At 41.5% G+C, this 12,886-nt stretch overlaps 1 protein-coding gene across 17 annotated transcripts in view; it reads right to left on the reverse strand.

Annotated features, from left to right (window-relative positions):
• The window catches only part of ABLIM1 (actin binding LIM protein 1), a 403,495-nt gene that overhangs the window by 240,859 nt on the left and 149,750 nt on the right, over positions 1-12,886 (reverse strand). Inside the window, exon 1 of one of the 17 annotated variants that reach the window (XM_074382926.1) lies at positions 1,679-8,718. The exons of the other annotated variants lie outside the window; for them this stretch is intronic. Within the exon in view, the coding sequence (XP_074239027.1) occupies positions 1,679-1,769 (91 nt within the window). The 5' untranslated portion in view covers positions 1,770-8,718. Of the gene's footprint in view, positions 1-1,678; positions 8,719-12,886 lie in introns of those variants that run through there. 17 annotated transcript variants of the gene reach the window in all.

A 12,886-nucleotide genomic window follows, 5' to 3' on the forward strand; every position in this document is an offset into this window, starting at 1 on the left:
AAAAAAAAAAAAAAAAAAAAAAGAAAAGAAAAGAGAAAAAGGATAACAATTCCATAACAAAGCTATTCTGCTTTCTTGGTCCCTAAACTCGTCAAGTATTGCCCACAAAAACTATTTCCACTGCATTAACTCTGCCTCAATGCTTAGCCATTGTATCTGCAGAGCACACATAGGACACTCCTAAATTTTTTTTAACAAGTTTACAGATCCGTGTATTTAGTTCAAGATGCAACTGTCTTTTAAGAGACTGTAAAATGGAAAAAATAAATTCTTAATAATAGAATTAAATGCAAGAATTTTGATCCGATTTAAGAATTTTAGGTCAGGATGGAAAGTAAACTACATGTGGATCATAAAGAGGGCTGATGAGAATAACAAATGTTTGTCTGCTTTTAAAGACAACCAAACTACATATAAATGTGAGGCGGCTGACTATTCTCAGGCAGTGGAGATGGGAGTTCAGATGCTGGCAGTAGTGACTGCAGACCCCTGTGAAGTAAGTTCTACTCCCCAGGTGCTCAGAGCTTTTCGCTTACCCTCCTCCACATGCTCAGGTTAAATACCCAGTGGAGGCCAAACCTCCAGTCTTAAAAATAGACTTACAGTGGTAGCTGCCTGACAGCAACCTCTTCACCAGGGAAAGCACAGCTGGGGAAGACCCTAAAGGAGCACCAGTGGATTCAGGTCTTTCATTGCTACCTCCTGCCACAGCCCACATAAAACTACAGTTACAGCAATCGCAAAGGAGTGGGTTTTCTGACCATCTCTATGGTTCTATGATAAGCTATTACCATGCCCCACATTACAGAGCTAACGATAATTACAAACGTTGAACTTCTGCCCAAGATTTTGCTGGCCTGTGTATCTTACCAGATAGGAAATTTCTGATCTTTCTAACAGCAGTTCCACTGTACCTAGTCAAGCTCTTCTATGATAAATTATGAAAATGAACCTTCAGTGGGAAAATTCACCAAGGGGCACTGAAGGCACCCAGCCTTTGCTCATTGAAAGAGCTCAATAAACACCTGATGCGATGAGCCCCAGCCCGAAACCAGGCGTTTTGGGGCTACAAAGTGCTCGGGGAACAGATGCCACAATGACTGCTCTTTTTTCATCAGTCACAGTGATTCTCCACAAATGAACACAGACTTTAATTTTATTTTATGTAACGACTTAAGTCTTTTTCTCAGACAAGTGTCCCCTCCTGGCTTAAATCATCTGCTAGGATCTACTTGTTCTTCACCAAGAAATAAAATTTTCATAGAGAGCAAATCGCCACCTTACAATGCAAATATTGATGGAATTTAGTTTGCTAAGGAAATGGTCTGCAGTTAGCCTGTGGCTCCTTCAGTGATAATAGGGTTACTTTTCATTTTTGTTTGTTGTTTTTAACCCAAATGAACAAACAGAAAGAGCTCAGCACACCTTCCAGAAACACCTGCAGTTGCTCACAAGTCAGGATGATCTTTGCTGCTAAACAGAACAGATTAAGTGGGAAGGCCAGGAAAAGGGGGTACAACTGGACTTCCAGAGAGTGACAACTCAGTCCGTGTGAGGTTCTCCCGCACAGCAGCGGCTACTCCTGCTCCCTGCTCCCAGCAAGTCCTAAAGTTCAGTCCTTCTGCACGGTCAGCCCTGGGCATCTTCTCTGCAAAGCCCAATGTTTAAGGGGTCTTACCCATCCCTCCAAAGCAGGCTGTGATTTTCTGAGCGTACTGGCACAGGCTCCGGTCTGGGCAGGGCTCCTCAGGAAGGCCTGCTTCCTCCATCCCTCTGCAAGCAGCTGCTTCTCTTCCCGTAACGCCACTCACCCAAGACCTGCTCAAAATGGAGCAGGCAGCCAAGCACCCTCTTCCATATCTTCCCCATTAATAATTCAGACACTACATAAAATCTGCTGAACATTCAGGATTGAGAGCACCACGGCACTCTGAGGACTGAAGCATAATTAGTTTAACAGGCATCAAGTGTCTCAAATTACTCTCTGACAATACTCTGCGTAGGCAAAGTTCCCAAAGAGCAATGAGAGGCAGGCTTGGAATGCCTTCAAGGAAGCAGGCACAGATGAAGATCAGCTGACTGGGGTCACAGGCATCCTCTGCACTCAAACTCCATATCGTAGACAAGACTCTCCAGTGAATCTTCTCCATAGAATCAGGGCACTAAGTTGCTGCCCACACAACACAATCCACCAGGCTGCATGCAGTCTTTGTCAGCAGCCAAACCTTCTCTATGCCTGAGACACATCTCTTCACCCTTCCCATGCTTCCTTTGCTTTTCCTGAAATTCCTCAACCTCCTTCCCATTAGAACTTTCCAAAAATCCACCTGTGCTTAAAAATGCAGCTCAAACATTACCTCCTCCATACAGGTTTCCAGAATCACTCTGGCTAGAATCAATTTCTTCTGATCTTGTTCCCCAAATAGCAGTTCTCCCATGGTATTTGTAAACCTGCCTGGCAATAAGGTTACCCATAGACTCTCTTGTTTCCCTTGCCAGCTGCTAAGCTGCTGAAGTGCGGGGTCTTGCCTTTGTCACACTGTTTCCTTTGCATGAGGCTCTGTACATACTTGTACTCAACGCCTTGTAAATAACGTTTGGTAATTCTAAGAAGTCACTGTGAAGGCTGGGAGTGGTGGCTCATGCCTGTAATCCCAGCACTTTGGGAGGCTGAGGTGGGCGGATCACGAGGTCAGGAGATCAAGACCATCCAGGCCAACATGGTGAAACCCCATCTCTGCTAAAAATACAAAAAAAGTAGCTGGGTGTGGTGGCACACACCTGTTGTTCCAGCTACTCAGGAGGCCAAGGCAAGAGAATCGCTTGAACCCAGGAGGCAGAGATTGCAGTCAGCTGAGATTGCGCCACTGCACTACAGCCTGGGCAACAGTGCGAAACTCCAAAAAAAAAAAAAAAAAGAAAGAAAAAAAAGAAAAAGAAAAGAAAAAAGAAGTCACTGTGAAATATGAGTAGCCAATACTCAAAAAGGCAGGTATCAAAGACAAAACACACTCTGGCCTTTATTAACGCTCTGCTAAAAGAGGAAAAGTTGCACATTCTATACCATGTTGTCTGAGAACTTCTATACCGCATATATAGCTGCAAGATATAATTATCCTCCTCCTGGTTAGAGTGTATCTAACAGCCACTGAACTGGAAGGCACTAAGTGGCAGGCACATGCCCGAGAGGCCCTGGCCAGCTGTGGCCATAGGAAGCTGTCCCAGTGGTTGGTAATTAGGAGACAGGCTATCCTTGCTGGTGGGATAAATGGCTGAGCGTAGAACCAGAAACCCCAGCGTCAGCGCTTCTCTGCACCTCCCCTGACGGAGGTGCTGACCCTGAAGCAGGTGCGTGGTGCCTGCCTGCTGCAGCTTCACCGCCATGGCTCTCCCAGGAGGAAAAACGCAGAGGGAAGCGTTTCGAATGGCACCATTTAAAGTATCTATAATTTGTCTCTCTCAACACTGAAAAGCTCTGACTCACTCTGGCAAACCTCATGTTCACTGTCAATTTACTAGGAAATCTCCGGTACCCCAGATAACCTATTTTCTGACTATGCTGTAATCAGGGCTTCTCGCTCACTGGCTTCCTTTTTTGAGATCTTTCACCTGCGGCCTTCAGCTTTAACTTCACAGAACTCCTGGAATTTACAGTCACAAGACATATGCAAGCAAGATAAGAAATAGAACAGGAGACTGGATCAAAATCAGTGCAGGCCCTTCTCCAACCTTTGAGTCGGTGAGCTAACTAAAACATTCATTAAGTGCCTATAGTAGGATGGACCAGGTATCAGCAGCCTTCATGATGAATAATGCAGGGGCCCACCAAGAGCACACACATTAGCAGGAGACCAAGCCTGGATGTGCCTAACTACAGGGCAACTTGGTAAATACCATGCCAGTGTATCGTTACAGCGGTCTGGGGGTTTGGCTTAGAGTTTGGGGATATGGTTAATGATCCCTTTTAATTTTTTGTCTTTTAAAATTTTTTTAATTTTTTTTTTTTTTTTTTTGAGGCAGAGTCTCACCCTGTCACCCAGGTTGGAGTACAGTGGCACAATCTTGGCTCACTGCAACCTCCGCCTCCTGGGTCCAAGCAATTCTCCTGCCTCAGCCTCCTGAGTAGCTAGGATCACAGGTGTGTGCCAACATGCCTGGCTAAGTTTTGCATTTTTAGTAGAAATGGAGTTTCGCCATGTTGGTCAGGCTGGTCTCAAACTCCTGGCCTCAGGTGATCCGCCTGCCTCGGCCTCCCGAAGTGCTGGGATTACAGGCACGAGCCATGGCCTAACATTTCTTTCTTAATAAAAGAAAATATTCCAGAACAGAGATACGGTGTATGTTTCACATTTTACATGAACAACTTGATGTATTTCTATTGCATTCCCAACGATGCCACGCATACACACAAGGCTTTCCTTCTGTGGAGTCCGCAAGGGGTGTGTCAAATGTGTTCCCTTGCATTCCCTCGATGCTACACTCTGATTTTTTCAAAGTGCATGAGAGGGAAAGATTACGTCAATCTGGTGCTTGTAGGATTGTGAAGAATGTGGCGTCCCATCTGGGCCTTGAGGACAAACTAAGGAAATAAGGAGGTTAAGGGAGGGCAGAAAAGAATATTCCAAACAGAGAATGCTCCAGAAGAAAGCTTCGCTCAGATCACACAAGTTGATGGGAAGGAGGTCAAAGGACATGGATAAGCCCTTAGAAAGAAAATCCTATCCCTCCGCATGTAAACAACTCTATTTAAAGAGATAACATGGTGTGACCTTTGAGCAGGCGTAAAGCAAGCCTTGAAAAGCACACTCAATTGCCATTCTTTCTTTAGAGTACCAGAATTCTGGGAAAACTGCTGGCACCAATCCACAAATACATTTCACACAGATTCAACATTAACAGCCTTTCTCAGTGCTTGTTTTGTCCAAGTAGTTAAAACCACAAATTTGTTAATCACAGCAGAAGTCCTGCGAGGTGGAGCCCTCACATCTCAGACTGAGAAACTGAGACCCAGGAGGGTACTGCTTTTCTCTGCATTAAATCCACAGTCAAAACTAGATGTTTGAAAAGAACCTAAACTCACCAAAGGCGAATCCTAGGCCTTAATAGGGATAAAAGATGCCTTTGGCTATTTTGAAGTTCACAGCTATAGAAGGTTTTAGAATACAGTCTTTTAAATGTGGCTACAGAGAGACAATACCTTTTCTAACAATGGAGAACTTTCTGCTGTCTTTCCATAGTGTGGGCAAATCAGGTGATCTTTCTCCTGAATCCTGTATCTAGAAGGGTCAATTTATTGGATACAAAATTGGCAGTCTCTGATATGAAAATGCTTTCAGGCAGAATCATTGTCCAGGCATCACTTAATCTATTGGCTGACAATATAGGGTGTGCAATACCTACAACATAATTTTCTGCAGTGTGGAGAGAGAATTCTGGAACATATGCATATATGTAATCTTATTCTTTAAGACTTTTAAATACATATATGTTTTAAAACATACATAATAGTGATAGAGCACAAGTTTATTATTTACCAATAATTAATGTACATATGTATTATGCATTTTTTTCTTTTTCACTGCTAGGGATGCAAAATCAATAGAGTTTGGAGACCAAGGATTATTCTACCAAAATAAGTCACAAAGAAACTAATCAGAACTCAACCAGAGGTAAGTAGTAATTTTTTACTCAATAATAGATGAAACCAAAGTTAAAAGTAAAAAATGAACAACTTTGTCAGTAAACGTGTAGACTCTGGGGGTAAGAATACCTAGTTCAAATCTTGATTTTGCTACTTGCTACTAACCAACCTCAGGTGAGTTCTTATTGAAGCTTGGTTATTTCATCTGTAAAACAGATATAACATCTCCCTCATGTATACATAGGAGGGGTTCCATAAATGTAAATCCAGAGGTTGCAAATTAAACTAGGACTGAGAGTAGAATTTTTTTTTTAATGGCGGCAATAGATTGATCCTGAGATAACTGTGAATGGTAGGATATATATAAAGTAAATTATATCTTAATTTTATAAAGAGAGGAGCTACTACTCAGATCCAAGCAGTTATTGCTGTTTTAGAATGCAAGCCACCCAGGTGTTGCCAGATGTTCACATTTTTATAGGAAATTTCCCAAGTTTCAAACATTTGCAACTCATAAAAAGAAAAAAGCACCACTGTCCACATCTCCACTCCCCAACACAACAGAACAAAACATGTTCACAGGCCTACCATGCCCTTTAGGCTATCAGTCTGGGATCCACATATTAGTTATCATAAAGACTGTAATATAAACCCTCCTACTCACCAAGCTTAAACCAAATAGTTGTGATTTATTTTGGGTACAGGGGGAAGGCAGCAGGTGCAAGATTTTTAGAAGCATTTGAAGTTTCCACAGAGAAAATCTATACCTTACAATTTATAAAATGAGATTTTAATCGCTATGAACCACTGCAAAAGTGACCATGTATTCCCAAACAACTGAGTGTATGATCTTAACTAGTAGCACTTCCAAAGCAAATGTTTCCTGATCATAAATACAAGAGCATATCTGCTCCTCTTCCTATTATATTATTTTGTTTATTCCTATGCATACAGTCTTTTCTCTTTAACCACTAGTAGAATACTATAACACATTTTACTCTGCAATTTTTCCCCTTGAATTAATTTTTTTGTTTCTTTATTAAATTAAGATATAATTTACATACAGTAAAAAGCATAGATCTTAAGTATACAATTTGATGAGTTTTAACAAATGCATTCACCTATGAAAACCACACGTCTGTCAAGATACAGAACACTTCCAGTACTGCAGAAAGTTCCTCTGTGGTCCTTCCCAGTCAATCCCTGCCCTCACACCATAGCTGTTCCCATTTCTATCACTTTTTGCACATTCCAGAACTTCATATAAATAGAGCCATCCAATATTTATCCATTCACACCAGCTTCTTTCACTCAGCATGTTTTTGAGATTCATCCATATTCCCCCATTGAGTTTTACCTCTAGCATGTAACCCCATGCAAAAATCAACACTTCTCTCCAATGTGTTAGAAATCATCGTCTAGGTCAGGTGTCCCCAAACTACGGCCCACAGGCTGCATGCAGCCCCCTGAGGCCATTTATCCGGCCCCCCGCCGCACTTCAGGAAGGGGCACCTCTTTCATTGGTGGTCAGTGAGAAGAGCACAGCATGTGGTGGGGCCCTCCAACAGTCTGAGGGACAGTGAACTGGCCCCTTGTGTAAAAAGTTTGGGGACGCCTGGTCTAGGTGCTATTACCTTGCAGCAAACATCGATTCCATGAGCTTTTGGAAATGAGAACCAATGCAATTTCCACCTTTGGAATCCCAAAGCATGCCAGTGTTGACACCATGTCATTGGCTGGGACGGGCCAAGGTTTGGGGTGCTTCCAGGTGGGCAGTACTAGGGGATGGGCAGACTTTAGTTGCACCAAATTGAAAGGGGGCAGTGCTTGAGTGAGGGAATCCATTGGAAGAACTATTTCTACAAATACTGAATAAAAAATTGTGGGGAAGTAGTCAGTTATGCATCAGTGTTTGAGAGGAGAAAGAAAAGAAAGGACACTGGACCTAGGTTGAGGTGGGAGGAGAGACAGACAGGTTTGATGACCAAGGGGCAAACGAAGTGAGACAGGGATATCAGTAGATAAGGAAAACAAGATAGTTCTAAGATCATATCATAAATAGAAAATACCCCACTGGGCCATTCCTTTCTTACATGGATTCATTTTCCCAGCCATACTGAGGATGGACACTATTTATAGGAGATGGCCCCGATAGCCAAATGGACAGAAGAAAAAGGACACAGATGCTTGATAAAGGGGAAATTAACCTTTCTTTTATTTAGTTTTTAAGAGATGGGGACTTGCTATGTTGTCCAGACTGGACTCAAATTCCAGGCTCACGGAATTCCCCCACCTAAGCCTCCCAGGTAGCTAGGACTACAGGTACACACTGCCATGACTAGCTTGAATGCAAGGAGAGGCATCAATGTAAGGAGAGGCATCAAAAAGAATCTCAAAGATTAGAGACTGGCTGCAAAAAATTAGAGCCATTTAGGTAAGAAACACAGGAAAGATAATGAGTTTGGTGGTAACAATGAGTTAAGTTCAGATGTAATAACAAGCTTAAGAGGTCATCAGAACATCCATGCAATGGTGTCCAGCAGGCAGCTGAAAATGCTACTCTAGGTCTCATGCAGGAGGGATAGCTTTTGCAGTATCCATCCACCCAGAGGTGAGAGCTGAGCCACAGGCATGGATGAAAGAGAAAAGGAATCAATGAACTGTGAACTTCTTAAAAGCAAAGCTAGTCTCCCTCATTTCTATGTCTGTTTCGGAAGAACTGCTTTCCCAAATACTTATGAACTTTGGACCTTAAAATGAATCTTTCATTTAGGTTATCTTGGAAAAAATATCAAACTGCCCATCTAGGCTCAAATTTATTCAAATTGACCCTGTGCGCATAAATGCTTGAGTCTCTTAGCTCATTGCATTAGCTAAACAATCAAACTCAGCAGTACTTCCTAGCATCCTAATTAAAGACATGTACATCTTATTGATTAAAATTTCCAGTAACACTTCATAATGCTATTACTTACCCTGGCAAGGAAAGGGAGAGAAGCAGTTTGAAAACAAAACAAAACAAACACCACTCACAGAAGGCTTCCAGTCATCCTTGGATACCACAGAGAATTTGAAAATTCAGTAATTAAACTCACCTAAGAGGAAACAGGTTTGCAGAAAAGAGATGCAGAAAATATTGGATTCCAGAGAATATCACCACTTTCATAATCCATTTTATGATTATAAATATGCAATCAATAGTAAAAATGTGCACAGAAAAATCTGAAATGTGGCATAGACCATGATCTGCATCAATCAGCATTTATTGATCATTTCTTTGTGCACAGCCCTGAAATAGGTATGAAACAGGAGAACAAAGTGCTTTGCTTTTCATTTTCTGATGGAAACTAATGTACTCTTTAAAGCTTCCAACATAGGAATTTTCAAGACAAAGCAAACAAAAATAGCCTGCCCCAGGATGAAGTGGGTGGTGGATATCTTCAATAGGACAGATGGATCATTTGGAGCTCCGTGTGTGTGTTGTGGCGGGAGGGAAGGGGGGTCTGGGGTTATTTATTTATTTTGGGGGAGGAGAGAATGGCTTGGCACAATTAATTTTTTAAACTCACATTGGCATATGGTGCAGCAGGGAAGAAAAGCCAGCCTCAAAATAGAGAACAGAGCAAATGGTAATGCCTAAAAATGTAAAAGGCTAGGAGAAGAGCTTTTTAAGGATAAAAATCATAAAGGGTTTCAAATCACCATGTTAGAGTGTAAGAAAAAGCTCGTACATCCTTGAAGGACCACAGAAGAGACTACAGAACTCATGAACTGGATGGAAACAACGTAGGCTAAAGAGTGCGGACCAAAGGAAACATCACACAAGGTTCCTTGCAGTTCTCCTTCAGGTTTACCCCTCTGAAATGCCTTCTAAATTTGCCCATCTCTGAATTGCTAGTTCACCCCTAAAATTTCAAACTTGATTTACAATTCCAAGAAATTATGTCAAAATCAACTCTGTGATTATTTCTCCCATTTCAATTTTTCTGATATGGAAATAAGATGCATACATTACAGAAAATTTAGAAAACACTGAAATCTATTGAGAAATGGAAATACAATCCCTCTATCCAGAAACCACTATTAATTCTTCGGCCGATTTTCTTTTTTTTTGTTTTTTGTTTGTTTCAGACAGGGTCTTGCTCCATCACCCAAAAGTGCAGCGACAGATCTTGGCTCACTGCAACCTCTGCCTCCCAGGCTCAAGCAATCCTCCCACCTCAGCCTCCCAAGTAGCTGAGACTACAGGCATGTGCCACCATCCCAGGCTAACTTTTGTGTTTTTTGTAGAGATGGAGTTTCACCATATTACCCAGGCTGGTCTTGAACTCCTGGGCTCAAGCGATCAGAAGTTCAAGTCAATCTCGAAGTGTTGGAATTACAGGCATAAGCCACCACTCCCAACCTTTCCACAGATTTTCTTTCCATTTTTTTCCCATGAATTTTTAATGGAGTTCAGATCATACTACATATGCAATTTGTAACTCTGAGTTTTTGAAACTTCCCCCCATTTATTCAAATCTATTGTAACATTTTTAATGTTAAATTTTTTATTGAAATATATATCTTACCTACAAATTCACAAATCTCCGGTATATGACTCAGTGAATTTTTACACGTGTGTACAACCATGTAACCACTTTCCAGGCCAGATCAAGATCTAGAGCATACATAACACCCCAGAAGGTTTCCTTATACCCTCTTCCAGTCAATACTGCATCCTATCCCTCCAGATAGCTACTATTCGGACTTAATCATGAAAGATTAGTTTTGCTAGTTTTGAACTTCATGGATGATTCATGTGACAGTATGTTCTCTTCCATGTTTGGCTCTTTTTGCTCAACATAATGTCTACGTGATTTGTCCATGCAGTTGTGTGTATCTGTAGTTTATTCTTTTTTTATTTCTGGGTAATATTCTATTGGAAGAATATACTGCAATTCATTTATTCATTTTCTTGTTTGGGGACATCTGGGTTTTTCCAGTTTGGGGCTACTATGGCTGACGCTGCTATGAATATCACTGTATGTGTCCATTGGTGGATATTCATGCTATAGATATATAGTGTATATGTTTACACACACACACACAGATGTATCATACAGAGGTATATAGATGTATAGAAGATGCATGTTTCACTTCTGAAGGTGCTGCCAAACACTTTTCCAAAATGAGTTGTTCAGCTGATACTCTCACCAGCAATGTAGGAGAATTTCAGTTGTTCCACATCCTTGACAATACTTAGTATTGTCAGTCCTTTTAATTTTACCCATTCTGATAGACATATAAAACTTTGTAAATAAAGCTTTACTGAAATGGTGTCATGGCTGGGCACAGTGACTCACACCTGTAATCCCAGCACTTTGGGAGGCTGAGGTGGGCAGATCACCTGAGGTCAGGAGTTCAACACTAGCCTGACCAACATGGAGGAAAGCCCATCTCTACTAAGATTACAAAGTTAGTTGGGGGTCGTGGCAGACTCCTGTAATCCCAGCTACTCAGGAGGCTAAGGCAAGAGAATCACTTGAACCTGGGAGGCAGAGGTTGAGGTGAGCTGAGATCACGCCATTGCACTCCAGCCTGGGCAACAAGAGTAAAACTCTGTCTCAAAACAAAACAAAAAACAAAAAACAAAAAAACACCTTTCCACGAACACCACACTGCCATTCAAATTTTCTTGTAATCATTTTTGATAATAATTAAAGCGTCTTTACCACATTAATTTGTATAGCAATGCTAATCCAAAACCCTTACTATGATGTGCAGTAACAGGCAGTCTCTTGTTCATGTCTTCAACCTCGTCTCTGAAGCCTTCCTCCTCATTCACTATGCTGCGGCCACAGTGGCCATGATTCATTCCACATGGCACAGACCTCAGACACATTCTTCCCTCTGCAGGCAGTCTCTATGGCTCCCACCACCACCACACACACTCCTGTTTATCAGCCAGGCCTCAGCTTCAGCGTCATCTCCTTAGAGGGGCCTTCCTGGATGCCCCAACTAAATTAGATTCTCTTATTATCCTACATATTTTCTCAAGCGATTATAATTATGTGATTGTCTGCATACTGTCTGACTTCCCAAAAGTCTGTAAGGAGCATCACATGAGTAGGGACCATACTGATTATATGACCAATTATTTGGACACAATGATGGGCTTCAATAGGTGTTCAATTACTGATCTGAATCTTTTTTGTTTTCATTAAAGATGAAAACCCTAGAGTGATTTAAAAAAAAAAAAAAGACTATTGAGAAGAAGAGAGACATTAAGGATAAAAATTCAGGCAAATGTAATCAGAGGGAAAATAAAATGGGGGAAGCAGGTTATCTGGTTAGCAAACTAGCGTTTAAGAGGGACCATCTGGGCCCAGCATGGTGGTTTATGCCTGTAATCCCAGAACTTTGGGAGACCAAGGCAGGCAGATCACTTGAGGTCAAGAATTCAAGACCAACTGGCCAACATGGTAAAATCCCATCTATACTAAAAACACAAAAATCAGCCAGGCATGGTGGCACACTCCTATAGTCCCAGCTACTCAGAAGGCTGAGGCACCAGAATTGCTTGAACCCAGGAGGGGGAGGTTGCAGTGAACTGAGAACATACCACTACATTCCGGCCTGGACCATAGAGCAAGACTGTGTCACACACACAAAAATAAAAAAAGTAAAAACAAGAGGGAACTTTTGTACACACCTTTGGTCTCAATTTCTAAGAATCAGTTTAGTAGTTACTATTTTAAGTGTACATTGTAACTGTAAAAATGTGTCATATTCTCAGCCACTTGGTGTTGAGGGAATCAGAAGGTAGTGAGAACGTAAGTTCTACGATCAGAGTTGGGTTCAAGCTCTGGCTCCACTATTACCAAGAAGTTGGACCAGATACTTTTGTAAGTGACAGTTTCCTCATCTCCTTCGCAGAATTGTTGAGGCAATTAAGTGAGATTTAAATGAGATAATATGATATGTAAAGACTTAGCTCAGTGCCTGTCACAGAGTAAGGATTCAAAAAATCTGAGCTATCTTAATAATTCGTAACATTACTGTGGAAGTGAAGAAAGGACACTGTTAAACATTCAAAATCAGAAATTTATAAGAATGCTCTGAGAGTCATGCAGAGACTAGAAAAAAAAAATTCTTCTTCATCAAGATGGAAAAATCTTTAAAAATGGAAGTTTATAGGAGGCTGGATCTCAGGTAGTTTCTGCCCAGAATCCCTGACCTACTCCTTCTCCTTAGAACCTTTCT

Source organism: Saimiri boliviensis, chromosome 12 (genome assembly GCF_048565385.1).
Source record: "Saimiri boliviensis isolate mSaiBol1 chromosome 12, mSaiBol1.pri, whole genome shotgun sequence".
NCBI classification, from domain to species: Eukaryota; Metazoa; Chordata; class Mammalia; order Primates; family Cebidae; genus Saimiri; species Saimiri boliviensis.